Source organism: Condylura cristata, unplaced genomic scaffold, assembly GCF_000260355.1.
Source record: "Condylura cristata isolate star-nosed mole 26May11 unplaced genomic scaffold, ConCri1.0 scaffold00004, whole genome shotgun sequence".
Taxonomy (NCBI): domain Eukaryota; kingdom Metazoa; phylum Chordata; class Mammalia; order Eulipotyphla; family Talpidae; genus Condylura; species Condylura cristata.
In genome coordinates this window covers 21,914,434-21,942,310 of record NW_004567105.1, presented here as the reverse complement: position 1 = coordinate 21,942,310, position 27,877 = coordinate 21,914,434, and the positions used below count along the sequence as shown (strand labels likewise).

Here is a 27,877-nt window from a genome sequence, read left to right as displayed (position 1 = left end):
AATGCAACTGTAAATTATTATTAGCTGTAAATGACACAGCTGCAAATAACAAGATATCAAGGAACAGTCGAGTCTGGTTCAGTAACAATCACATTTAAATTTGTGTGTATCTTTTTATTGTTGCAATGAACATGCTTTTTTATTGGAAGAAATGTTGAACGTGTTTAAAAACAGTTCCACACAAAGTTTCAGATACTGATTCTGCCTTTCAGTAATCTAAAAACTGCAGGCTGGGGTAAGTGGCCTGCCCTACCTGAGTTTCAGCTTCCTCAGATGAAAGATGGAGGGCCAATTCATGGAGTGCTTATCACACTGCCTACCACACACAGTAATTTTATTCAGTAGTTGCTGACATCTCTGAACTTCAGTGCTAGGAACACTGATAGTCATGTTATGTGGATTATTTCACTTAATTTTCACAACAGTATCCAAAACTGTTGCTAATACTATATGCTACTTTTATCTGAATCTTATAAAGGTAAAATGACCTGCCTAAATTTATACAGTAGTCCTGGGTTGCAGCTGATATATGACACAGGTTCCAAAATCTTCATCTCAAGCATGAGGAGCTTATTGCTCGATTATTTTTTTCTATTACTATTAAATTTTATGAAATGTTCTCATTAAAAATAATCATGATTAGATGTATAGTTTATGTACAGTAAGTTAAGGTAAATGTGTTACATATTGGCCATTGCTCACTATATTTCCGCCCTTTGGTTTATGTTGATTTACACTCAACTGTCTATCACTACTTTGCCACTAGATGGCAGAAAGCGCCTATTTACTAACAACATTTTAACGATTTAAAAACATTTTCGAATACTTCCAATTTGGGAACTAAATCTGCATTCCTTGCTTCAGGTGTATTTTTAGGGTTTGGATATTTTTATCCTTATAACATATGTAAGTGAAACATAACTGACACCTCTTACTTCTTATTTTTACTAACTATGACATTCTACAGTGACTTAATACTCAATCTAATCAATAGTATAAAGTAAGCTTTAGAATAAATAACTTCATTTTAATAGTCCTGGTTTTAAAATTTTAATGCTGCAGTTTTAAAGATACAGAGTCTTCTAAAAGCATCCTATGAAAGGAATTAAATTGTAAAACATACATTCAAATCAAATACGTAGAATTTTGTCATAAGCAATTGCCAACTTAAAAAAATGACATACCTCAAATTCACAATGAAGCTAATTCTGTTAAATTCAGAAAACTTTTCTTGAATGTTACAAAGACAAAAATGTTTGGTCTTTGAATATGGCTTATTTGAAACTAATTCAAATTATATTATAGCTGAAATATTTTTGCTAGAGCTCCACTGAGGAGTTTGCACAACTCTGAATGGTCAATAAGACTTGAACTATTCAAGAAAAGCAGGTGTGCTTTTCTTGCACACCAGAATCTTCTGTCCAACTCTCACAATGCCTAGACTAAGGGTAGCAATGAATAGGGAAGTACGCCATTTGCGGAGGGGGGAAACAGAAAATATATACATCTCAAAACTTATTTTTTGTTCTCTGACAAATCAGTACAACACAAAGACTGATTAAAGTTCAATATGTCCAACATTATGTCTAATTCTAAGCTGAATAGTAAGCATTCATCCTGAGACTTTGTGAAATGTAGGGAGAACATGCCTGAAGTATGTCTGCACTTATAAAAATTACTTCCTAAACTCACCACTGTACAGATTCTCTTAGGTAGAAACATTCAAAACAAAATAAAACAAGAAAACACTGATTTTCTGAAAGAGAGGATTTAATATACAGTAGGGGGTTCTTATCCATGGATTAAAGTAATCTGTCAACCTATTGATACACTAAGCAAATTAATAGCCCCCTTCCACACTTTTTTTTTTTTTTTTTTTTTGGTTAGAAGATCCTACTAATTTTTTTTCAAAAGGTTAAGAATCACTGAGACAGGGAAAGGAAAAGTAAAGACTAAAAGGGTCTAAATTACCCACTGTAGAATTGAAGGCTCAATTCTTGTAAAAAAAGGAATATTGAAGCTTAAATAGTGATAGTCTTTTATAAAAGTGTTTAGTATTTTATCTTCTCTACATTTATAAAAATGCACCTCAACAATCACAGACTCCTTTCTCCTCCAGTGCCACCCACTGTGCCACAAATGAAAGCTATTTGTACAGCTATTTCTCAAAATATGCAAGGCAATTGATAGGATAAGAATAAAATGGGCCATTTAAAATTGGGGGGTAGATGGATATAATTATAGATCTGTATAAGAAGCTTTAGCTTCTCTAGATGGGCTAACATAAGGACTATAATATGAAAGTCTAGTGTGCATATGTTAGAACAATTGTGCCTTCTATCCAACTGTGGGAACATTGCAACAATAAACATAATGTGTCTGTGATCATCAGCCTTAAACAGAAATCCAGTACATACCTTAGGGGTAAACATGTGGCGGATGCCATCAATTGAACCATTTAACAGGAGAGCTCTGATTAGGAAGCATATAAGTACCAGGTATGGGAACAGAGAACTAAAATACATGATCTGTCAAGAAAGAATAATAAAAATAAATGAGACTCACACACTAGCTATAGTGTTTTTTTAAGTTAAGATTGTGCTATGTTCTAGACTTTTGACAGTCACCTTTTTTTTATATGATTACTATTAATAAGTTGTATAGCTATCTTATTAGAATGGCTTATTATTCATGATTCAATGTATGTTTAGGATCCTATTTGGTATATAAATGAGAAACTAAGAAAGCTTTTTTTATTCAATTCTAATAAAATAGGCCATAGGTCTGGTGTAACTAAAATAGTGTTGATTCCTTATAGTTCATAGAACAAGCAATATTTAAAAGAAATGAATAGCCACTACCACTTTAACAACTTACTAATTTTTAGACTGTGAAAAGGGGGGAAGGCTTTTCTTTCCATCATCCACAGTTCCATTGTAAATCTGTAAAATTTGTGGAATAGGGTGGTCTCTGTGATAAGTACCCTATGGAATCTCAATAATTAACCGGACAAAGGTTTTACATTCTGCGTCAGAGATTTCACCTTTAAAGTTAACCAAATGTTGTCCTAGCCAGAGATTTACTCCCTCCTTAACACCTCCATATAGAAGGCTAATATATTTGGAAAAATTTCAGTTCCAAAGGGACTATTGAATAGTCCCTAAAGGTATTGAATACCCTAAAGGTATCCCCACCCATTTCTATAATGGCCCCACCATTTCTCCAGCTGTTCAAGTCAAGTACCCAGAAATGGTCCTGGACTGTTAGACTATTATATGTATATTCTCCTAACTGCTGTCTCATTCCCCAGCTCACACATTCCAATACAAATGCAAAACATGAATGCCTCCCCCTGACCTGCAAAGCCTTACACTGGAGTGCCCCCCTACCTTCACCCCTCCACCTCTCAACATTTCTCCCTTCCTAGTTCCATAGACTTTCGCTGTGAGTACACCAAGCTTTCCCGCCTTGGGACCTGTGAGATGGTTTTCTTTCTCCTCTTTATGATGCAACTATTATTTTCATCTTCTCAAGTCTTCCTATCAGAACACCCAAACTATGGCTACACTTTTCTTCAACCCCAATGTCCCCTCCATTTGCACTCCCCATGTCTCATGAACCCTTAATGATAGCTTCTTGTTAGTGTGCGGGTGTGTGGATGTGTTTTCTGACAGCACTTAGCACTGATGAAATTATCTTATTTCTGAGTTTACTTGTCAGCTGTCAGTCTCCCCTACAGGGATATAGTTCTATGAGAGCAAAGACATTTTCTTTCTAGTTTACCACCATATCCCAAACACCACAGTTCTGGTATAGAGTTGGGTATATGATGTGTATCTGGGAGGAAGGAGAAGGTGGAGGGTGGGGAGAAAGAGGAGAAATTGCCACAGCAGGAGCATGGCTCAGGCCAGTTTTAGAGAATCCAGGAATCGCTATAAACAAAGAACACAGAAGATAATAAAATAATTGGCACTTACTATAACCTAGTAACAGCTTTACCATTCATCAATTGCTTAATTCTGACCCACTTTTATTCTTCCTAAGGCTGTTAACTTTGAAGTAAAATGGGAAGAAAAACACAATTATCTGGCTAGTAGAAATATTAAGTTCATGTATACAAAGTACTTAGCACAGTAATAATAATAATAGCAGGAATAATAATAATTATTAGTATTATTAAATATAGTAGCAAGAATAATAATAGAAAAGGTTCTAGCAGAAAATATAGACTCAGAATTAGGTGGAAGTTTGGAACTTTTTGTTTGATTTTTTTATTTTTACTAATATATGAAGGTGACCGTAGTGAATTAGTCTGTAAGGTTATATGATCAGCTTTATGCTTTGTAGAAACAAAGTTAGAGATGGGCAGGTAAGAAAATGAACCACCAACAAATTCTTGCTGTAGCCAAGCTAGATAGAAAAGAGCTTTAACACAGTAACAGTAAAAATGGAGGGAAATGCAAGATGAAAAGCAATATCATGAATAGCAATTATTTTTCTAGTGCATTGTTTTGAAAAATCAAGATATTTAGAATTCATTTAAAGTCTTTTTCAACCACAGGATTTTAAAATCTTCCATTTGCCCTGGCAGGCGGGCATCCCCTTTGGTCTGAGTTCCTTTTTGAGATTATCTAATAACCTAATGATGTTCAAATCCTTATGAGACACGTCACATTAAACTATTGTAAAATCTGTTATGCAACTATATTTTAGAACACCTACAGTAGGAAGAAATGAATAATATAAAACACAGTCCTTGTTTGCACATATTCCCCAATTTCTGTGATTGGAAATAATTGGTAATCAGACAACTGAAACAATAGGGTCAAATGTCAGGGGAAAAAAACTTTTGGGTGTTGACAAAAAATTCCAAAGAGATCTTGATACATCAAGGAAAAGATTATCACTATTTTAGATGACATTGTAAAACTTTATGCCCTTTACTTAATTTAAACACATTTGAAAAAGTGCCATTTCTTATCAGTATTTAATGAAATACCTAGAATGATGCTACTTGTAGTTTGCCATTGCAGCATGATTTCAGCTGTATTCAGGAAACTGACTCACATGGCCCAGCGAACCTCCCCTAGTTCACCTGCTGCTCCCCTCAGCAGTGTTTTTGTTTTTTGTGTTTTTTTTTTAAGATTTATTTATTTGTACATACAGAACTGGGGTACAGGCCAGAGGCTTAGGGGCGGTGAGAGGCTTCACCAGAGACAGAGTGGGGAGCAGAACAGGCAGATCTACGAAGTACACTGCTGAGGGGAGCAGCGGACGTGCCAGGAGAGGTCTGCTACCCATGTGGTCACCTCCGGAGCAGGTGGGAATCGAACTCATGCGAAAGTGGCTTTAGCTTCTCAGGGCTGTGCTTTAACCCGCTGCGCCACCAGGGAGGGCCTCAGCAGTATATTTTAATAGACCTGCCTGTTCTGCTCCCCACTCTGTCTCTGTTAAATCCTCTCACCCCCGCCCCAGTCCACCCCTGCACCTCTGGCCTACATCCCATTTCTTATATGTGTAAATAAATAAAAATAAATCTTTAGAAAAAAGAAATGTACAGTAGAGCATGTGGTGAACACAGTACCCAGGAATAGCGATGAACAGAATCAAGAGGATCTCTAATATACTAACTTTTCCAGAAGACTGAATGCCTTTGATCATAGCCAAGCAAACCACAACCCAGGCAGCAAGTAAGCAGACAGTCATTTTCCAGTTTAGGCCTCCACTTTCAGAAATGGAACTGGAAATATTCAGTGCTTCTCTGTACCAGTAATAGGTGGTGGCGGAACTTTTTTCACATTCTGGCTCTACAACTGTAAAAAGCAAAATAACACAATTATTTCAGACTATAAAGAATAATGAGACTATTATTGTTTCCCGACAGCCTGTAAATCAATTCTTAACACTTCCTAGAAAAGCACTACCACTCTACAGAAGCATTTAAATTCATAATGAAACTCAACTGTGTAAAAATGTGAAAAAATAACAGACATGCATCCTCTTTGTTATTCTAATTATACATTTGAAACAAGAATACTGAGCTTTTCATCAGTGTAATGAAAGCAAATCAGGCTTTTGCCCATCCTTCCTCCAGAGCTATCTGAATGACTTCCTAGGGCAGAAATGTCAAATATGCTAACTACTGGCCATGTGTGCCTTTGAAGTGGAGCTAGTCTAAAGTGCCACTTGTAATATATATAAAATATTAACCAGATTTTGGAGACTGCATAGGAGAAAAATAATGCAAATAATCATGTTAATAATTTCAGATGAATTATATGTCTACATGGCAATGATACTTTGGATATATTGGATTCAATAACGTATTTCGCTAATCTTTTTTTAAACTACGGTTGCTCGTAAATTTTATACCACATATGTGAGTTGCATTCTTTATTTATGAATGTTGCTACTCTAAGGAATTGTTCTTTATATTTGGGGGCATAAAAATAAGTGAAAGGAATACTAAAACAACAGAACTGATGATGTAATTGCAATTACTGTAACCCAAGTTCTCATTTTCCACTTTTTGATTTTAGAAAAAATGTAATGTACTAAGAAAAATGTACAAAGGACGAAATTATCCAATTGACAACTGAAAGCTATAATAGTTTACGTAATACCATGGTGCACAAAATAAATAATGTGGGAAGAGCTAGAAAGTTAGATAGTATCTTAAGCCTAACTCTCTAAGTATGCTAAACCTATGCTGAGGAATGTTTATTACACTAATGTTCAAATATTCTTCCATATATGGAAATCTTTTCCAAATTTTTATGATTTTTGAAAGCTGCCTTTATCAACTGTATTATCTTTAAACACAGAACACTACATGGTACATGTCTTACAAGTGTGTGAAGCATTTTTCACCAAAGGACACTGATCCCAAGGCAGGGGTTGTTGAAAAGACTGAGAAAAATAAAACAGACTCCATCCAATGATGACATTGTAGTAGAGAGCCACGAAAAAGCACACCTGCAAAACAAAATGGTGTGATTATATGACATCTTTGAAACTAAGATGAAATGTGTAAAACCCCACTTTACACTATTTTTATTTTATAATCTATATCTTTTACATCATTGTGTACTCCTCATAAAATCCCCACCACCAGTTCACCCATGAACCATCACCATCGTCATTTGTGCTCTTCTCAACTCTGCCCTGATCACTTTTCCTCCTCTTCCTTTGCATAATATCTCCTATCTGCAGTTGCCTGTTAGCTTTATATCATTATTATTATTTTTCTGACCACTTAATTGATTCCCCTATAGACCTCCTATAAGTGAATCCATTTGATATATATCCTTTTCCTTCTGAACATGATCCCTTCTCGCTCCATACAAGTTGCTGCAAATGGCATGAGCTTATCTTTTTTGATTGCTGAATAGTATTCCACTGTGTATACATACCACATCTTCTTGATCCAGTTATCTATCTGGGGGCATTTGAGTTGTTTCTATATCTTACCTATTATAAATAATGCTACAACAAACATCAGGGTGTGGCAGGTATCTTTTTGAACTAATATTTTTGTGTCCTTTTGTAAGTTCCTAGGAATGAAATTGCTGGGTCATATTGTAATTCCAGTTATAGTAGACTCAGAAACCTCTATATGGACTTCCATAGTGGTTGGACCAGTTTGCACTCCCGCCAGAAGTGTAGGAGAGTTCCTTTTTCTCCACATCCTCTCCACCATTTGTTGTTACCTGTTTCTTTAATGTGTGCCATTGCCCACTTAATATTTTAAAAATCCTCATTTTATTTTTATTTAAAACACATTGTCTTTTCAAAAAAAAGCTAATGTCTCTTGTAGGCCATAAGAGCATTCATTAACAAGAGTGGACTTTATTAATATTTATAATTTCACTTATTAGTGCATGAGCCAATAGTGTTTTTCAAAACATGATTAAATATTTAAGTAGAAGTACACACATAAAGATTTTGTTATAAATGCAAACTATATAATTAGAAAGTCTGTCAAAATTATAGCATGTACTATACTGGAAAACTTACTACACAACTTGCAAATCCAATCCCACCCAGTTTAGGGCTTATGTAATTCCACACACCAATGCTTCCTCGCCGAATTCTTTGACCCACCGAAAGTTCCAGGAAAAAAAGGGGAATACCTATTACCAGAAGCAGTATTAAATATGGCAAAAGATATGCACCTAAAAAGACAAGAACAAATAAAATATCTTAAATTTTCAGTAGAGTATGCTAATTCTTATTATTTCATGAAATATAACTTCTATATAGTATAAATATAGCAGCCTTTAAATAAATTGAAATTTCATTATTTAAACTTTCTAGACTTGAAATTTGATTGTTACAAAGAATTTCTGCTTAAAGAAATATCTGTTATTATAAATGTTATTAATGAATAGTTTCAGTTTCATTTTGTTGAAAGGCAAGACAGCTTCACTTTATATAAAAATATTTGATCCTTAAAACTAATTGTCAAACAGATTTCAAACTCCTGCAAGTCTTATTTAAACAATCCTTTATTAAATTTTAACAAGTCTCATCTTGTGCTTTCCAAATCTGATCAATTAGAATGAGTGAGATGATACGGCATTTTAAAATGACTTTTTTTCCTAAATAAAATAACAAAGGAAGAAGTGGCATCCTAAACTAACAAAGAAAAATAACTACCACAGAGAAAGATTATTTTTCCCATATATAATTCATATAAAAAAGTACACTTAAGGAAATTATTTTTAATTCTAAGGCAAGATGGTGAGATTTGTTGAAATACTAAAATATTTAGCTCAATTTCAAATGTATCTGTGCTATTATACTTGCAGTAAAATTTCCATACTTTATTATTTCATAGCTAACTCTTAAATTAAGACATGACCAGTGATTTTAAAGCACTGTGAATAATTTTATAATATTCTATTACTTCATTAAAAAAAGTTCAAATGTGAAACTGTATTCAGATCTGAGAAGTCATTAAGTAACTTCTAAGATTGACTTGCTGCATTCGAATTTATTTCCTGAAGTTTTATCTAGCCAAATGGTCAAGCCGGTCATGTAACTGATGACAATAATTCACTTTTTAACAGTAATTCCCTTTTTATTTACTTTTTCCATGTTAAAACTTCTTAATGATATTGGATAGGTTTTGAAAGCTATTCAAATTGTTCTGAAAGTTATTCTGCTGGAAAAGTAAATATCAATAATCTTTTTTATCTCATTATTTATAGATCTATAATATTAATATGTATAAGAATTTATTGTAATGTAATGGTCTTAGAAAATCTCTGCTTTCTTATAATTGAGTTTCAGTTTTTCGTACTTGAGTTAGTTTTACAAAAGTGTTTGTAACTGAGCTTATACAACAGTATTATCAAAATTCTAATATGATTAATAATATTCAAGCACTAATCACTTGAAAATGTTTCCCAAAAGCTTAAAAGTTCATTTTAATACCTGTATCAAATCCTAGAGTATGAATGGATTAAGTGTGAGAATGACTGGAAAAAAGAGAATGAATTAAGACAGGACTTGTTAAGAGTCTCTCTTTAGTTATATGCTCATGGTATGCTATCAGAAATTTAGTGTTATTTTCTAATTCCATTATTCTAACACTAGAGTACCAAAAATACTAATGTATATATAACAAAAATACAAAATACATATTAAAATAGTCATAAATAAATATAATTGAGCATTGACTACTTGACAGGCACCTTTCTAAATTTCTATCAGAAATTTAGTGTTATTTTCTAATTCCATTATTCTAACACTAGAGTACCAAAAATACTAATGTATATATAACAAAAATACAAAATACATATTAAAATAGTCATAACTAAAATATAATTGATCATTGACTACTTGACAGGCACCTTTCTAAATACGTTACTTACAGTTACTCATTTATTCGTACCAAAATCCAGTGGGGTAAGTATCATCATTACCTTCATTTTGCAGGTGTGGGGACTAAGCCAAAATAAATAAATAAATAAATTTGTGAAGGATCACATGGCTAGTGTGGGAATGAGCCAGGCTTAACAGTCAAATAACTTCAAACCCTAGGCTAGTAATATCTATGTTATACCACTTATTAAGTTTAACCATTGTGCTGTAAGCACTAGACAAATAACTTACTTGGCTATATTAGATTTAGTTTTATTATTCATAGCATGCTTTCAGTGATGAATACAATGCAGGCAGCCTGAGCTGTTTGGCTGGGTATTTAACTCAGATACCCAGAAGGCTGACACTGTACTGCAAGTTGAGTTCAGCCCTTTGCGCTCTTGACAGTCATAATGAAATAAGAAAGCTCAGTGAAATTTTATAATCAACACAGTATCATTCACCAGTACTCATCATGGAAGAGAGGAAACAAAACCTGAATGGGCATTTTTGATTCTTATTACAAATGAAAATGAGGAGCTATTTTTGCTAACAACTAATTACTAAATATGAAATCTTTGAAAGTTCTCCACCAAGAAAGAGATTCTACCAAGTGGAAAGCAACCTGACATGTTGCACCCAAGTTAGCCTCCCCCCATAACAGTATAACCAGTAAACTTCTATGGGAAAAGGTCTGAAACTTAGAATTTATCTTCTGCCAGTCGTGGCAAATGGAAGATCTGTGATGTTAAATTCAAAAATCCAACCAAGTAAATTCAGGATTTATCAAAAGATTCATGAAATGGGCAGTAGGCCATCTAGCAAGTAAGAGACAGATCCAAGAATTTGCACAAAATTAAAAGATTTTATGAATTGGAAGAGGGCAAGAAAAGGAAAGAGGAAATTACTTCAGCCTTAGGTAACAAAAGAACGTGGCATGGAAAGGACTGTGTGGGAGACTACCTGATCTTCCTTTGGAATTGGAAAAAGTTACTTCTCTGGTGCTGACCAAAAAATTCCACACTGACCAGTTAAGACTACATTCCTAGGGAAGGTGAGACCGCAGATTAGGTAGTAAGACTCTATGGGCTTAATATAGGAACTCCATTTTGGACCACATTGTTTTCTTTCCAAAGAAAAAGTCAAAAAGGTACGTAGTGTATACCTGGTTGGATAAGTAATTGATATATATTATTATTCATAAGGAGTCTACAACTTCAGTGGAGTTACAGATAGCACTGCACTGACTTAATGCATTGATTCTACTCAGGCGATTCGTCAAACACCCCTTTTTCTAAAGCTCTTGTCTCATGCTTGGTTGAATTAACTAAAGATTTCAATGTATTTTGTCACTGCAACACCTTATCATTTCATCTCTTAATGACTAAGAACTTTCACATGTGAATATTTATGTTACTTCAGTGGATGTGTATGTAGTATACAACTACACAAAAAATAGAACCATTATGTTTGTCCAGTCAGCAGTTATCACAAACTGCCACAAATACCAATACATTCTTCCTATCCTTTATGGACTAAAAGGTAGATTGTAGATTATTTGGTTCTTAGCCACAATTATTTTTTTTTTTTTAAGATTTATTTATTTGTGCATACAGAACTGGGGTACAGACCAGAGGCTCAGGGGCGGTGAGAGGCTTCACCAGAGACAGAGTGGGGAACAGAACAGGCAGATCGACGAAGTACACTGCTGAGGGGAGCAGCGGGCGGGTCAGGAGAGGTCTGCCACACCATGTGGTCACCTCCGGGGCAGGCGGGAATTGAACTCATGCAGAAGCGGCTTTAGATTCTCAGTGCAGTGCTTTAACCCGCTGCGCCACCAGGGAGGGCCCGAGCCACAATTATTTTAACAGCTTCCATGCATGTATATATACATGTATACATGTACACTTTGTCCCACCTGCATGATCTATTCCTTTGTTCAAGTCTTTTTTTTTTTTAATTCTCCTACTTTTTTTAGGTAATTTTTGTTGAATAATTCTTGGTAGTTATATGCACAAATTTAAAAAGCTAGAATATCATGGGGATGCAGATATGTTTGTTTAAAATGAAGGATGTTGATTTCTTTAAAATGTTCTTTAAATTGAGCTCCATTTCCAAATGTTACAGAATTAGGAATGAAATATGTATGGGGTGAAGAATGTCTGGCATTATATTAATTATCTGGTAACCTCCCTTCTCCTAGAAAAGTTCTGGTCAGCATTTGAAGACTATAATCATTCTAAATTATATATAATTTTTGCTTATTTGAAGTGAGACAACTTAAAATCCAGAGTTAATAAGTCATAGAGAAAAAATTCCAGTATTGTTTTATATCACACAGTTTTGTTTTTTCTCCAGGGAGAATAACTGACAGGCACAAGTGATGAAACATTTGTTAGAAATGTCGTAATTTTAAGCTGTTTAGAGCATCCTCAGAAAGAATTCCAGAATCTATTATCCCTAATAGTCCTCGAGTAGCTGAGTATCAGCGAGAAGCCATCTGCAGCTATGGAAACCTAATCTGAAATAAAGGTGGGCACACACCCACCAAGAGTCTCCTTAGCTTGACAATGGAATCCCTAGCTACTAAAATGATGAGACTACAGTAATAGTGTGAGCTATCTGACATAATCATTTGCAATTTACTCAGAACTGTATCACTTAAAAACAAAACAAATCCAACTTACCTCCCCCATTCTTCTGACACAAGTATGGGAATCGCCACACATTCCCTAAACCTACAGAGAACCCCACTTGGGCCAGGATGTATTGTAGTTTACTATTCCAAGCTGGCCTTTCATCTTCAACTTCTGATTCTTCTTCAGCATCTAGATCTTTCTCTTCTTGGACATCAACAATTAGTTCACTTTTCTTAAAAGCATCATCAGCTGAGTCTTCATTGGAAAGAAGGTCTTTGACAGACTCAATAACCTCATCATCTAATTCTCTTTTTACCACCTTGCTGTTCTTAGGCATTGGAAAGTATTAGTGGTATTTTGTTGTTGTTGTTGTTCCAATGTGCTAATTCCTTTTTAAATATGTTACTTGATATGAAGTAAAGGCCAAAGAAAATATCAAATAAATCCTTGATTTGAAGTGGTAATTGCTTAGGGATCCTGGATCATACATGCACCAATCTGTAGGTACCTGTAAATTTTAAATTGAAAAATAATAATATTTAAATATGTTAATACTTAAGATGCAGAATACCCTTTCTTATTAATTTTTATTGCAAAATCTCTTTCTACAGAGCATAAAACACACGATTGTCCTTGGACTCTTAGAGCTTAATATTTCCAGCTGTACAAGAATTGCAAGTACATATGAGCTTCACACGCATTTGCTTTTAGTTAACTTCTTCCTTCTTGCAAAAGTTTACTTTGATCTCAGGTATACTCCAATACATAATGTAAATTCTATTCATCAGTAACTAAAATTCTGTGAATGTTTCTTTATAATTTTTTTTCCTTTCCCCATCTCTGTACATACCTTCTCGTATCCCTTATAGAAGTACATTCACAACTGCATGCCAACCCTTATGAATTGCCTTATACAGAATAGCCTCTGTTCATGCATACATCCTTTCAATTATTTGATCTTGTGACCTTGAAACAAGGATTAATGAAACATACAGTATTTGCTTTTAAGGTGCTAATCTGTAATAGAGAGGAAGGTACCATCTTAAAAATCTACATTACATTGCATAATTTCAATGACCCAACACCATTGCAATAGAAAAGATCAAATATGTTAGATAAAAGTGACCTTAGAGTTGAAGAGAAATGGAATGAGGCCCAACCAATCACAAAAACAACATAAACAGACAGGAAGTGATACAATTCATATTTGTGTGAACATTCCCTCAAGCAATTCAAGAAAAACCCTGCATCACTTTGGCATTTTTCTCTGTCTCTATACTTGCGTGTATGTGTTAGAGCTCAAATTCTTTTCTCTATTCAGATCCAGAGCAAGCATGTATACAAGGCAGGTCTGGAAACCAAGGATTTTTCCATTTTAAAAATGCACATGAGTGCTTCTCTTCAAAGTATAGTGAAATGGTTTTAGGCATTTTATGCCAAGAATTTTGCCCTTCATGGCTACCAACAAGGAATTCTTTAATGTAACTGTGCTTATGTTCATAGAAAAGTCAGAGAAACTACCCACCATAACTAGTTTATAATCTTCATAAATAAAACAGGGTACTAGTTAATACAGTGATAAAAGGGAGTTTTTAACATGACATAATGATTTATCAATTCAATTTATTTCATTGATAAACAGCTACTTAAGATTTTTTTCTTACCATTTCATCTGAGTTGCAGAATTTATTGACATAAAGTGACTCATAATATTCTGTACTTTTAAAATATCTGTAGGATGTTTGTAATCAGATCCCTTTTTTTTTTATTACTGGTACTGGTAATAGGTTTTTCTCTTCTATTTATTAGTCTTGCTAATATTTTCACAATGGAATTAACCAAATGTATTATCTGTATCTCATTCCATCTTTCATTCCATCTTTCAAGGTGTTTTAGCTTCTAAACTCTTGTTATACTTCTTTTGAAATTACATTATTAAATTTTAATTAGCATTTCTAGCAAAACTGTGCAAAGACCTAAAATAGCAGGCAGGCACTTGCATCTTAGAGATGAGAGATGATTCAAACAGACATGCCTGCACGGGCAAAATACTGGCATTTGCCACCAGCTTAATATTCTATAACAAGATACTGGAGCAATAATAAATTATCACACTGACTTGGGAAGTTCGAATTTTACTTAATGTTTTTAACTGTGAGCCAATGCTGAACATTAAATTTGAAATTTATTATGGATTCAGATAAAATATATTTTCAAGTTCTAATAGACAGGGTCATAAGTAAAGACTATCTGAATAAAAAGTGTTGATTTATATCCCAACACCAAATATAAAGTGACAAACGTTAAGAAATTTATAGTTATGGAATAACTGGAAAGGAAAAAAAAGGAAAAAAAAAACCCTTTGATGAAATACTGAAGTTATAATCTTGAAAAATACAAAATATGTTCAACAATATAGAATTCTATTTAAACATTGTAAATCATATCCCCTTTTACATGAAATTTTGCATTAAGAAAAAGATAAAAATAACAAAGCACATTAAAAGAGGGAACAATTTTTACAAAGAGTTAAGTCATAACTTACATCTTCGGTTTTGTGCAAAAGGGAAAAAATTAAAAACAAAAGTAAAAACACCAAATATTCTCAAATATGAAGATGGAACACATACTTCTGATAGAAATGTGAAATGATTGAGGAAGGGGCAAGTGGAGGGAGGGGCAAAGGGGAGTGGAAACCCAGTGAAATATGGTGGAAGATGACAGGGGTTTTGGTGGTGGGTGTGATCTTGTGATATGCACCGGTAGAGATGTGTTGGAAATCATTGTTACCGCAAAAACTGATGCAATATATTTTAATATCCAATAGTACAGTCACTCTAAAAAATAGTTAGCTGTTCCTTTTAACACTAATATTGTCACTAAAGTACCAACTTACACTCTTAGGTGTATAGCCCATAGAAATAAAAACTTATTTTTAAGCAGATATTTATACATTAATGCTCATGTCAGCTTTATTATTCATAGTCAAACCTCAGAAATACCTAAATGTCCTTCAGTGGGTATGTGGTTAAATAAACAAATACACAAAGTGCAAGCTCAGCAGTTAACAGGAACTAACTCTTGGCACCTGCAATGAATTGGGTGAAACTCAAGGAAATAATGCTTAATGGGGGAAAAGCCCATTTCAAAAGGATACATATTTCATGAAATCATTTTCTTTTATAACATCTGTGAAATAACATAATGGAAGATAGAGATGAGGAGAAGTTGGCATGTGAGTGTGCTATAAAAGGGTATTGAAGGGAATCTTGTAAGATGGATGGCATTGTTTAGTATATTTATTGTGGTGAGGGTTACATGAAGCTGTACATTCGATAAAATTACTAAGAATTTTACACAAACATACACAGAGAAAAATGAATACATTATTTGAAAAAGCTCTATGGATTTTAGCACCATCAATATACTGGTTTTGATACTCTGCTGTATTTTCAGTCAAGAATGTAACATAAGGGACTAAGATGGTGGGTGCCAAGTCTCCCTCTGCACCTACCTGTGAGCTTGCAATTACTTAAAAATTAATTATAAAGCAATTTCCACAAATTGAAATGTATTTTTTGTTGACTTCTATAAACCAATGATAGCTTTCTTTTCTGGAGAGAGGGGAAAGAGAGAGTTTCAAAACATAGGCAAAACATTCCACGAAATGGCTTCCATAGTGTCTCTGTGAATTTGTCTCTAGCAACAAGAGAAACAAAGGAGAATATAAATTAAAACATCTTTGACACTCTTAAAATGTTCTGGCTATATTAAGAACCCCTCAGACTTAGATATTATGTTCATTTTTTGAGGCTGTGGTAATGAATCACTTCAAATTTGGTGATTTCAACCAGCAGAAGAATCTTTCAAAGCTCTGGAACCACAGGTCTAAAATCAATTTCAGTGACCCAAGATCAAGGTGCACTATCTTGGAATGCTCCACAGGACACTCTCTTGCTGCCGCTTCTACCTTCTGGGAGCTGCCTGACTGAATTCCTTCTTCTGTAACCACATCACTCCAACCTCTACCTCAATGTTCACAATACCCTCTCTTTTCTTTGTGACCTAACCTCTCCTATCTCTTTCATTTAATGACATTTGCGATGGTATGTAGGGTTCATCTGCACATTCCAGTATAATCTCTTCACCTCAAATTATGACAGTAAAGACTTTTTCCAAATAGATAACATTCACAAGTACCAGTCATTAAGAGGTAGATGAACTGCTAGCAACCTACGACAGGCATATACTATTACATTACACTTATTTATACATTTGCATTATTGTATCTTATGAAAAATGAATTTGAAATGCTTATATTTTATTTATTATCATTTAGTGTAAAATATGAAGTATAACCCTTTCTAGTTAGTCCCTGTGGTAGATATTTGCAAAAATAAATATTAATGCTACATACACCTGCTATCTTTCATGAGGATATATAGTCTATATAACTTTTTCTTGATTCTAGTCTGAACTAGAATTTGCTTTGACCAACCAGTAGAGAATGCAGAAGTGACACAATGCAAGTTCCAAGAGTAAGGATGAAGAACCCTGGCAGTTTTTACTTTTTTAGAAGCCAAAGACAATGTAAAAATGTTTACCTGCCCTGCCCTGCCCTGCCCTGCTAGGAATCTGAGAGAAAGAGACTGATTGTTTCACTCAACCACTGATTAGTTCAGCAATCTGAGATGACACTGCAGTCATAAGAACAAAAGCATTATTATTTTAGTCCCTAGTTTAAGTTCTATTTAATATCAACTGGCAAGATAATGCACCCAGCTGAGACTAACTAACACATAAGATAATAATAAGTAGTTGCTGTATCTTAAGTCACTATATATTAGGACTTGCTGTGTAGCAATAGACAACTGAAACCATTTCCCTATGAAGAAGATAAATTGAATATTTATTTAAGTTAACTAAAATATAAATACAGAAATTCTTGAATCACACAGATTTGAACTGTGTGAGTTCAGTTACATGAGAATTTTTTGTAAACAAGCCATGTAAACTTGTATTACTGATAATAATGGTACAGTATTATATAAGTATTTTATCTTTTGATTTTCTTAATGACATATTCTTTCCTCTACCATTTTTATAAGAATATAGTATATAATATACTAATATACAAATTATATGTTAATCAACTGTTATTGGTAAGGCTTCTAGTCAACAGTAGGCAATTACTAGTTAAGTCTGGGGGATTCAAAACTTACAGTGTCCTTGAACTTGTATTGTTCAAGGATCAGTTGAACTTTACTGAAATTAAAGATGTTCAAGAAAATCTTTAAATAGGATGGAGATAAACCTGTGTAGAAGGGATTAGATTAGCTTTTTAAATACATACAGTAAACTTCTTTTATCCACAAGAAAAAAATACTAACCTTGAAAGACACATTTAGTTAAGTCTTACATAAGGTTCCATATGGTCAGAGTTATGTTTAGGGCATTTTGCATATCAGAAATGAAAGAAATTATCAAAATGATAAGAGAATATAGCAAAATATCTGCATACATAAACTGACAACTAGGAATGAAATGAGCCATTTCTTTGAGATGCAAATTACCACAGTTGGCCCAATACAAAACAAATTATTTAATAACCTAATACCTAGTTAAAAAAAAACTCAAATGCATCATTTTAAAATCCTCACAAAAGAAGTCAAGACTAGACATTTCAGTAAGGAATCCTACTATATGTTTAATTAACATCAACTCTGTACAATCTTTTCCAGACAATGGAAGATAATGGAACACTTCACGATTCATTTCATGAAGTTAGTGTTTCTCTGACACCAAAACCATACAAAGACAGTATCAGATAACCTTTATATCTGTATCCCTCATGAATATAAACACAGAAATCTTTATTTAACACAGTATTAAAAATAGAATTCAATGATAAATAATGAGAATTTTATACCAAGACGCAGTGTTATTTCTTCTAGGTATACAAGATTTGGTCTGCATTTAAAATTCAATGTAATATAACATAAAAATTCACATGACCATAGTAATTGATTCAGGAAAGGCAACTGACAAAATATTCAACATCCATTCCAGATTAAAAACTGTCAAAAAAAGAAAAAAAGACTAGGGAAAAATGGAAATCTCTCAGCTTGATAAACACCTACAAAAAATGTGTAACTGACATTGTATTTGCCAGTGATGGACTGTTTTTCCCTCAATCACAGAAAAAAGGTAACAATTTCTATTATCACACTTTATTCAACATGGTACTCCAATTTTAGTGAATGCGAGAGGACAAGAAGAAAAAATTAAGTCATGAAGAACATGTTCTACATTTGTAGATTTTCTGATTGTCGGCATGTAAACCTCAGGGAATCTACAAAATATAAAAAGTATTTTTATACTGACAACTATAAAGTGCTGATAAATATATGGACAGATGTATCATGTCATGAATAAGAAAACTCAACATAGTAAATATGTCAATCTTTCTAAATTGATATGCAGATTTAATACAAACCCAATCTAAGTCCCAGCAAAGATTTAGTAGACATGGAGAAGATTATTCTTATGAGAAAAGGCAGAAAATTAAAAACGATATTGAAACAGAAGGATGAAGTTGCAAACATAATTCTACCTGATTTCAAAACTTATTATATAGCCACAGTAAGAAGAGTATGTGAAATAAGCAGAATAGACACACAGATCACTGGAACAGAAGAGCGTCTACACACAGACCCACACAAATATGCCCAACTGATTGCTGACAAAGTTGCAAAATCCATTCCAAAAGTAAAAGGATTACCCCTTTAAACATGTTTGTAAACCCATCCACAGCAAAAATATAACCTCAAGCTATTCCCTCAAACCTTATAAAAATACTTCAAAATGAATCATGAATTAAATTTAAAAACATAAAACTTTAGAATAAGTCACCAGAGAACTTTGAAAACTGAAGCTAACCAGAGTTCCTACATACCAAAAGCAGAACCTGGCAAATCATAAATTTCTGAATTAAAAGTATTTATGTTGCAAATTTTTACTATTAACATAGTAAAAAGCACCAGAAAAATACTTGCAGATCACAATGTGACAGAAGAATAGTATTTAAAATATATCCAGGATTTATAAAACTCAATAGTTAAAAAATAATTTAGAAAATGGGCAAAAGACAAAAAAGGACATTTCACTAAAAATGATGCTTTGCTAGCAAATAAGCATATGAAATGAGGTTAACTCTTATTAGTCACTAGGAAGGTGACAATTAAAATTACAATATGATGTCACTACATGCTATCAGAACATAGTGACAACCAAATCTAGCACAGGTGCAAAGAAGCTGGATACACTGGCTTTAAGAAGAGAAATTATTGCAGCTTTGTAGAAAAAGAAATAAGCAATTATCCTTTAACTTGGCAATTGTACTCTTGAGTATTTTCCTAAAAATGAAAAAAATTATATTGTAGAAAGCATGTATATGAATGTTCATTGAAGTTTTACTCATAATAACCCAAAAGTGGAAACCCAGATGTCTTTCAGTGGAGTGGTTCGACAAATTTTGGGTTGTCCAAACCTTGATTATTACACATCTATAAAAAACAAACTACTGATCCACACATCTTGGACCATCCTGTAGAGAATTGTGCTTAGTATAATATTCTTGGAATTACAAAATAATAAACATGAAGAACAGATTAATGGTTGTCAGCATGTGGCAAGAATGAAGAGCTTGTGATTAATTGAGGGCACTATAGTGATTCTGAGAGTGATCGAACTGTTCTGTAGATTGACACTGTCTAAATATCAATATTCTAATAAAAATTAAAGAAAAAAAACTAAGCTTCCTTAAAAATACATTTTATGCTGCTATAGCTGGCTAAATTTAGTGAACTTACTAAATCTCATCTGTTGCTTTTATTTTATTACTATGAATATTAAAAATGGGAAAGTTGCATGTAAGTTCAGACACCACAAAATCATGAAAATAAAATACCCATTGATGTTTAACCCATTGCTTGGAGAGCATTTAGTGCCTATATTACTGTGCTCCAAGGGGTGCTTATCTGCAAATTGTTTTCACTTTAGAATAATTTTGGTCTTTATTTTGAATAGTGAATGGTATTAAGGGCATAGATTATAAAATATCTCCCCACTCTTTTCTTGCTGTAAATGAGCTCTATCCCCATTCTCTATAGATAGTTTGTATATAGTGAAGTCAATGTGTATCTTCAAATTAACATGTATTTTCTCCACATTTATTTAACCTGTCTGTTTTCACACTACTAGTACTATGTACATAATTCTATACCTTATTTTCTCACTTACATAATTCTGTATCTTATTTTCTCACTTAAAAAACTTTTGCTGCCAGTTCAATGTGTTCTGTTGTTTTTAAATATTATAATGTATGAATGAGCTTATTGTAGATTTAGGTCATTTCTGTATATATCTGGCATTTGCACACCTCTAAACTCCTTGAAGTAGAACTGCTTGATCAAAGGTCATGTGCTTTTATAATTTTTATAAATATTGCCAGATAACCTTTTATAAAAGTTGTGTCAACATGTACTACCACAAGCAATGCATGAGACTGTTTCTGTTTTCATCAGTATAATTATCTGATAGATAAAGAAGATCCCAGGGTAAGCAATTTTTTCATAGACAACAAGCAATTAAGCTGATGTGAAAGCACCCTAGCATATAAAATACAGGACTAATACACTATAAGAGTTGATACTACACATTTAAAACAGCATTAAACTCCAAGGACTTGTCATTTGCAAAAAAGAGAGAGAGAGTGAGTGATTATGGTTAAAATTAAGATTTAAACAGATAAATTTATCAAAATTTATTTACCAATTATTTTGAGAAGAATAGTCAGGACTTCATTTTAAGTTATAAGACAAACTGGAAACAAATTTGAAGATTCTTGCCATGTAATCTTTAATGTTTTTATTCATATGTCTGTGAGTTTTTGTTAATAATGCCATCAGCTCAAAAACTTTTAAAATCTACTTTGTTTAGGAATGTGTTAACACGTTCAATCATGCATTGTATAGAGTAATAAAGAATTAACATACTTGCCAAAAGAAAATGAGAAGTAAATCAGAAAGTGAAGGTTTTTGAAGCCCTTTATAACCACTAAGATCTCCTTTAGTTCTATCATCCTAAATCTGATTTTTTTTAGTTACTTGGATAAGAACCTTATAGCTTAAAAATGTGAATTTCTTACTTGCTCACACTCAAAATTTATTTTATCCTAGAATGGGCATATTTTCTAAGCTTCATATAGTAAAATTTGAAATGTGATCATTGGCTATAAGGATTAGTAATTAGGTTTTAGCTTTTTTTTTTTAAAGGTTTATTTATGTATACATACAAGAACTGGGGTACAAGCCAGAGGTGCAGGAGGTAAGAGAATTCACTGGAGACAGAGTGGGGAGAACAGTAAAAAATACACAGCTGAAGGGAGCATTGGGTGAGATAGGAGAGGTCTGCCAAACCATGTGGGTCACCTTCCTGGCAGAGAATCGAACTCGTTCTGCAGTGGCTATGCACAGCTTCATAGTGCTGTGCTTTAATCCCTTGTGCCTAGCATTTATTCTTATTTTGAAATTTCAATCATTGACAAGTAAAATAGCATCTCATTATTTGTATTCCAAATAGCTATTGTCCAAATTTAAAACTTCATTATTTACTATGTCAGCAAAGTTTGTGTCCCACTCACCTCCAGATTTATATATTGAAACACTATTCCTAAGATGGTGATATATTACAAGGTAGAGCTTTTGGTGATGGGTAATAAAAAGAGACCACAGAAAGCTAGCCCCTTTTACCATGTGAGGGCACAGTCAGAAAACACCAACTTATGTACAAGGAAGCTGGTTCTCACCAGACACCTCTGCCAAGACGTCTTTAAAGTCCCAGTCTCCAGACTGTGAGAAATAAATTTGTTATTTATAAGCCACCCAGTATGATGTTTTGTTATAGCAGCCTGAACCCTTTAAGACACTATTTCTTATTTATTGGGCCAACAGCACTTATTTCCTTAAAAAAAATACATGTATCAATATCATTGTTAATGCTATTAAAATAATGTATCTTGAGTCATACATTTTGGAAGTATAAAGTAATTGAATCAGTATAAAACCATGCAACAGAAGAGTAATGTCAACAAACAGTAGGAGATTATCTTCCTTTCAAAATAGTGTGAATTCCTGTCTTCTTGAAAAAAGTTTCCCTTGGAAGAAATGGTCAAATGAATTCAATTTTAAATTTGGTGGGATAATATATTATAGTCCAACATACACAAGGATATCTGATCGTGTGGACAGAAAAAGCACTCGCACAACTCTATGGTCAAATACATCGAATTTAATGAAATACATTCTTCAAGAAAAATTCAATCCATCAAACATTTAAGGAGTGACTACAAGGTAAGCCCAATACTAGGCGCCAAAGACAAAAGCAAGTCTATTATCTTAGCACCATTCTTGCAGAAATGAGGCCAGATAGGGTCAAGAGCTCCATGGGGTTGCTTCTGCAGAATATATTTTCTAAAACAAATTGTTCCTGGTCTTCGGGAAAATACCCAGGCATTGACAGGCATAAAACAGCTTTTAAAATTGAGCCATGGAGCCTCAATGCAATACCTAAAACAAGCCCTTCCTTCCTCTCGTGTTTCTGGATAGTGAACCACACGAAGGATGCTGAGTAAGACTCGTTCTACCTTTAAGACCTCGAAGGGATCCGGTCGGACACAGAGAAACGGTCGCAGTCTCATTTGCATAAGCACCCAAACACTGCTGACGTCACCGCGCTCGAGTGCGGACCCCGCCCGGTCTTACTCCAGCGTTAGCCAGCCAGCGAGCGAGGAAGATGTAATGGGAACCGGGAAGCCAGGCTGCGGGGAACGCGAGGCTGGGGGCTTCGCCGTCCGCGATCGCGCCGCAAGCGCGCCGCAAGCGCCACTCTCTATCCCAATGAAAAAGATTTCCCGTCCCTGCGAATTCTACGATCCAGTGGTCACATCTATCTCCAGGAGTCCGGGGTGTTTGCAGTCATTCATATTTTTAGGGCTGTTTTGCCTGCCTGTTGGACTCAGACTCTTGCAATATGCAAAACTGTCCTCTGCCCAGGCCAAGCCAAGTGGATGAAACATAGAAACGGCCTGGGTTTCCGATGCCTCCAGTCTCTACTTAAAGTCCCTGCACCACCACCCTCCCTGCCACACACTCAGATTCCTGGATGCGCAGAATTATACTCGCTGGGCTTTCTTCCGTAGCCACGTGCCTAGTGCGCGGCCACAGGCCCACTTAGGACCTTTTATCACAGGTACCTCGAGCAAAAAGGAACTGGGGTCACGTGCAAACACTCTGACTACGGCAGTCGCCTCCGGGAGTTGCAAAGCCTCCAGAAGCAACGGAAGAATGAGGCTGGCATCTCTCCCCTCCCGGTCGCCCACCAGCAGAAGGATCTGTGCCCAGCTCATCTAGAATTTCCGTGGCGCCCCTGGCCGCCCGGACCCTTCCAACTTTCCTCTCGGACTTGCCCCAGTCTGGGCCCCACCCTTCAGCAACCCCTACTTGACTAGGAAATGACTAGTCTTTCGGGGATGCTGCGGGCAATTTCCAAGACAAGAAGGAAGGATGGCGGCACGTTTCGACCCATGTGCTTCTCCTGCACGCCGCCTCTTCCCCCGGTTGTGCCTACAAGTACAGGATGCAGAACCCGAGAGTCGCGTGCAGAGCCCAGCTTCTCCCTCCCTTGTCCGTGAAGCCATCCTCCCCTCGCCTTGCCAGCGTCCATCCATCAGAGCCGCTCGCGTCCCCAGCTCCCGGGATCCCGGGTAGCTAACGACGATCCCCACCCTATCCCAACCCGTGCCCAGCGCTCTGCAGATTGTCTTTACCGTTAGTGTGTCTTGACCCGACGCTTCTCACCGCTTCCAAGTCCCGACAGAATTTGCAGGCACCAGAGTCGGGTCCAGCTGGCGGCGACAGAGGCCGCGACGGAGCAGTCTGGACCAAGCAGCTGCTAGAGAAGGGCGGGTCCTGGGACTGGTTTGGGAGGGTCGCTGCCCTGCGGGTTGGCAGGGAGAGACTCGCGAGCGCCTGGGTGTCGGCCAGGGAAGGAGCACGAGATGCAGCGCGCGGGTGCGTGCGCGCGGGTGTGTGAGTGTGTGTAAGAGTGAGGGTGTGACGGAGGCGCCCACGTGCCGGGCCCGCCCGTGTCGCGGCCGCCGACAGGCTGCGTGGAGAAAGGGAGGCTGCGGGTGGCGGGGGGTGGAAGGGGGCAGGGAGCCAGGTCTCCAGGCTGGACGCCGCACCTCCCTGCCCCTCTGTCCCTTGACGCAGAGGCCGCTGCGGCTGCCCGCAAGGTCTCTGAGCTCCCGGCTGGGCGCTGGCAGAATAGACTCGGAAGGGGGAATCCCGTTGCAAAGCAAAGCAAAACAAATCACCCCTTGCGATCCTGTCAAGGATGGGCCCTAGTCTCCCCTGCCCACCCACCGGTCCCCCAATTTCACCCCACCGTCCACCCTCCCCCTTTTTCTCTTCGAGGATAACAATGGAAGTAGTCCTTCCTTGCACCCTCTCAACATTCTTGAAGAGTGGATAACCGGACTGGAGGGAGTGGGTATCTCTCAGAACCTTTTCTTTAGCTTCCTCTCCAAGCCGGCCATTTACATTTCTTACACAAGACAAGCTCTCTGGGCATCTACTTCGCTGTCAAAGGATGGTCAGCTAGAGCTCAGTGATTCTGGCCAGGTTATGAAAGACTGTTTTCAGGCAGCTGGTCCTCACCTTATGTTGGCCCTTAAGCATCTGAGACTTCTCCAAGAGGGCTCACTGTAACACTGAGACTCACTGCTTGTGACAATCAGGATGTAGTCATAATTTAACCATATGAGATATTCCTAAAATACACATCTATGTACACATAGCTTAACCTTTTGAAAACGGCTGAGTCTTCCCCTAAACAGAATGTATACTCTAGGGATAAAATTTTATGTCCTTGAAATTTGGAGATTTGAAGAAATGCAAAAGAAATTTTTAAAATATTATAATGTAAGATAAAGGAAATTTTTCTCTTCCAAATGATTAATAGTACCCTTTAAAAAATACCTTTTTGTACTTCTAGGCCTTCCAACAATCCTTTAGACTTTGACAGTTTGTATCCAATTAAGATTGAATTAAATAATAAGGCATTGCTTGGGGTTTTTCATGCAGTGAAAAATCTCCTGGAAAGAAATCACAAGACCTAAATTTCAGGTCAGAACATTGCTACTAATCCGTAGCTTTTAACTCAGCCAAGAAAGCTTTTCCTTAGCCTCTCTTCCAATACCACCTTTAAATTTGTTTAAAAAAATTAAATTAGGCTTGATCTCCTGGATTCCCTTTACCAGCATGGGTAAATAAATACTCTCACAGATGCCCTGCAGGAAAAAATAAAAGCAATACAGTATAAGCCTCTTAGAGAACATCTTGCATAACTTGCTTCTTGCTCCACATATTGGTGACAAGCAATATGTAAATATGTATGCATATATGTATATCTCTATGTATGTATATGTTTACATACTTATATACATAAGTATATATAAAGACATAAATAGATAGATTTGGAAAGAAAATATTACCAATAACAACAGAAAATAATTTAAGAAAATGGGTAGAGCTATAATAGCCTCCATAATTAGTATTCAGTTTATCAAATAATGGGAAACTAAGCTTATGTATGCTTGCAAGAATGATTTACAGTAATACTGAGAAGGTCTACTACTTGCCCTCACACTTTTTCATTGATATTTGACTGCTGTTTCAAATACACATACAGTGCTACAAGTCAAAAAAATATTTATGGAGCCATTTCCTCAATAATAATTGATGCTAATTTATTTCCATGCCTATGAAGAGAAGAGAAAACAGATACTGTGTTCCCTACTAAGAATATGGGGTTTTAACATGACTTATTTAATTTCTTATTAATTAATGAGGTTTTTTTTTTCTTCTTCTCCCTCCTTATTTAGAGCTTAGAGATAAGTGAAACTCAGGGGGGGAAATGGCAAAAAAAAAAAAAAAAAGACACAAAAAACTCTTTCGGTGACAGATTTAAGTTTAGATTTAAGTTTAGATCTGGCTGGCTCAAATGTGTGCTGTTTTAAATACTGTAAGTCTTTAGTAAAAGTATAGACTTTAAGACAAGTAAAAGGTATATGTTAACACATTGGACTGAGTTCTTTCAAAATAAGTGAAATGGAGAATGGAAAGATTCCAAATGAAAGTCTCAAAACTCCAGAGATATAGAATAGTCTTTAGGAAATTTCAATAATAAAGACCCCTCAAAGATCAAAGGTTTAATACAAAAATCTTTAAATTAAAGAGTATTCAGTACTTTCTCTGTCACACTTGGGAAAGAGGGCCATATAGTGTTGATGGCGTGGGAATAGGAAGCTGAACACAGAATGGGGAGAGCAAAATCTGGAAGATTTCACCAAAAATCAAAGGAGATTAGTCTTTTTGTTTGTTCGTTTGTCTTGTAGTATTAGCCATTGATTCTGCGTGAAGGATGTGACTGCAATGTCCAGAGTAATTTATATCCCTTATTTTTCATTATCTTTATACCAAGGCACACTTATTAAGCAGACCTAGCAGAGAAAAATCTGTTCAAGTTCACAGTCAGAAACATCTTCTAGATACAATAAATGCTTGTCCTTATCTAAATCAGTTTCTGAAATTGATACTTAGTTTTAAGCAATTCATATTATACTTCTCATTTGAAAAAAATATTTGATGAAAAGCTTGATGGAGAGAAGTGAATATTCTCAACAAGGGGGTATTGAGAAGGAGGAATCTGACATGGCTTGCCTTTCTACCCTAGTAATTCTTAAACCAGCTGCTCAAAATGACAATGTAATGACAAAACTCCAACACAAATGGAGTTGAAGAAAAAAATTTTTTTAAAGATTTATTTATTTGTTCATATAGAACTGGGGTATAGGCCAGAGGCTCAGGGACGGTGAGAGGCTTCACCAGAGACAGAGTGGGGAACAGAACAGGCAGATCGACGAAGTACACTGCTGAGGGGTGCAGCGGGCGGGTCAGGAGAGGTCTGCCACACCATGTGGTCACCTCCGGGGCAGGCGGGAATCGAACTCATGCGGAAGCGGCTTTAGATTCTCAGTGCTGTGCTTTAACCCGCTGCGCCACCAGGGAGGGCCTGAAGAAAATTTTTAAAAAGTGATTTAAAGATTTACCCTTTCCCAAAGTTTAAACCACAATACTAGTAGGAAATATTTAAATTATTTCATATTATATTAATTTTTTTTTCTATATTGCTATAGATGCAGCATAATGTGCTATGTTTTTGTATTCTTATAAAAAGTTTAATAAACT

The 27,877-nt window shown here is 35.5% G+C and overlaps 1 protein-coding gene across 2 annotated transcripts in view; it reads right to left on the bottom strand.

Annotated features, from left to right (window-relative positions):
• The window catches only part of SLC6A15 (solute carrier family 6 (neutral amino acid transporter), member 15), a 37,691-nt gene extending 13,015 nt beyond the window's left edge, over positions 1 to 24,676 (bottom strand). The window contains exons 1-6 of one of the 2 annotated variants that reach the window (XM_004675842.2): positions 24,394 to 24,676; positions 12,555 to 13,014; positions 8,017 to 8,174; positions 6,849 to 6,975; positions 5,632 to 5,813; positions 2,418 to 2,528 (exon numbers count right to left, since the gene is read on the bottom strand). In XM_004675842.2, coding sequence (XP_004675899.1) covers positions 2,418 to 2,528; positions 5,632 to 5,813; positions 6,849 to 6,975; positions 8,017 to 8,174; positions 12,555 to 12,843 — 867 coding nt within the window. In that variant the 5' untranslated portion in view covers positions 12,844 to 13,014; positions 24,394 to 24,676. The remainder of the gene's footprint in view (positions 1 to 2,417; positions 2,529 to 5,631; positions 5,814 to 6,848; positions 6,976 to 8,016; positions 8,175 to 12,554; positions 13,015 to 24,393) is intronic. The other variant, XM_012720591.1, reaches the window with a different exon arrangement.
• Between the last annotated feature and the right edge of the window lie 3,201 nt (positions 24,677 to 27,877).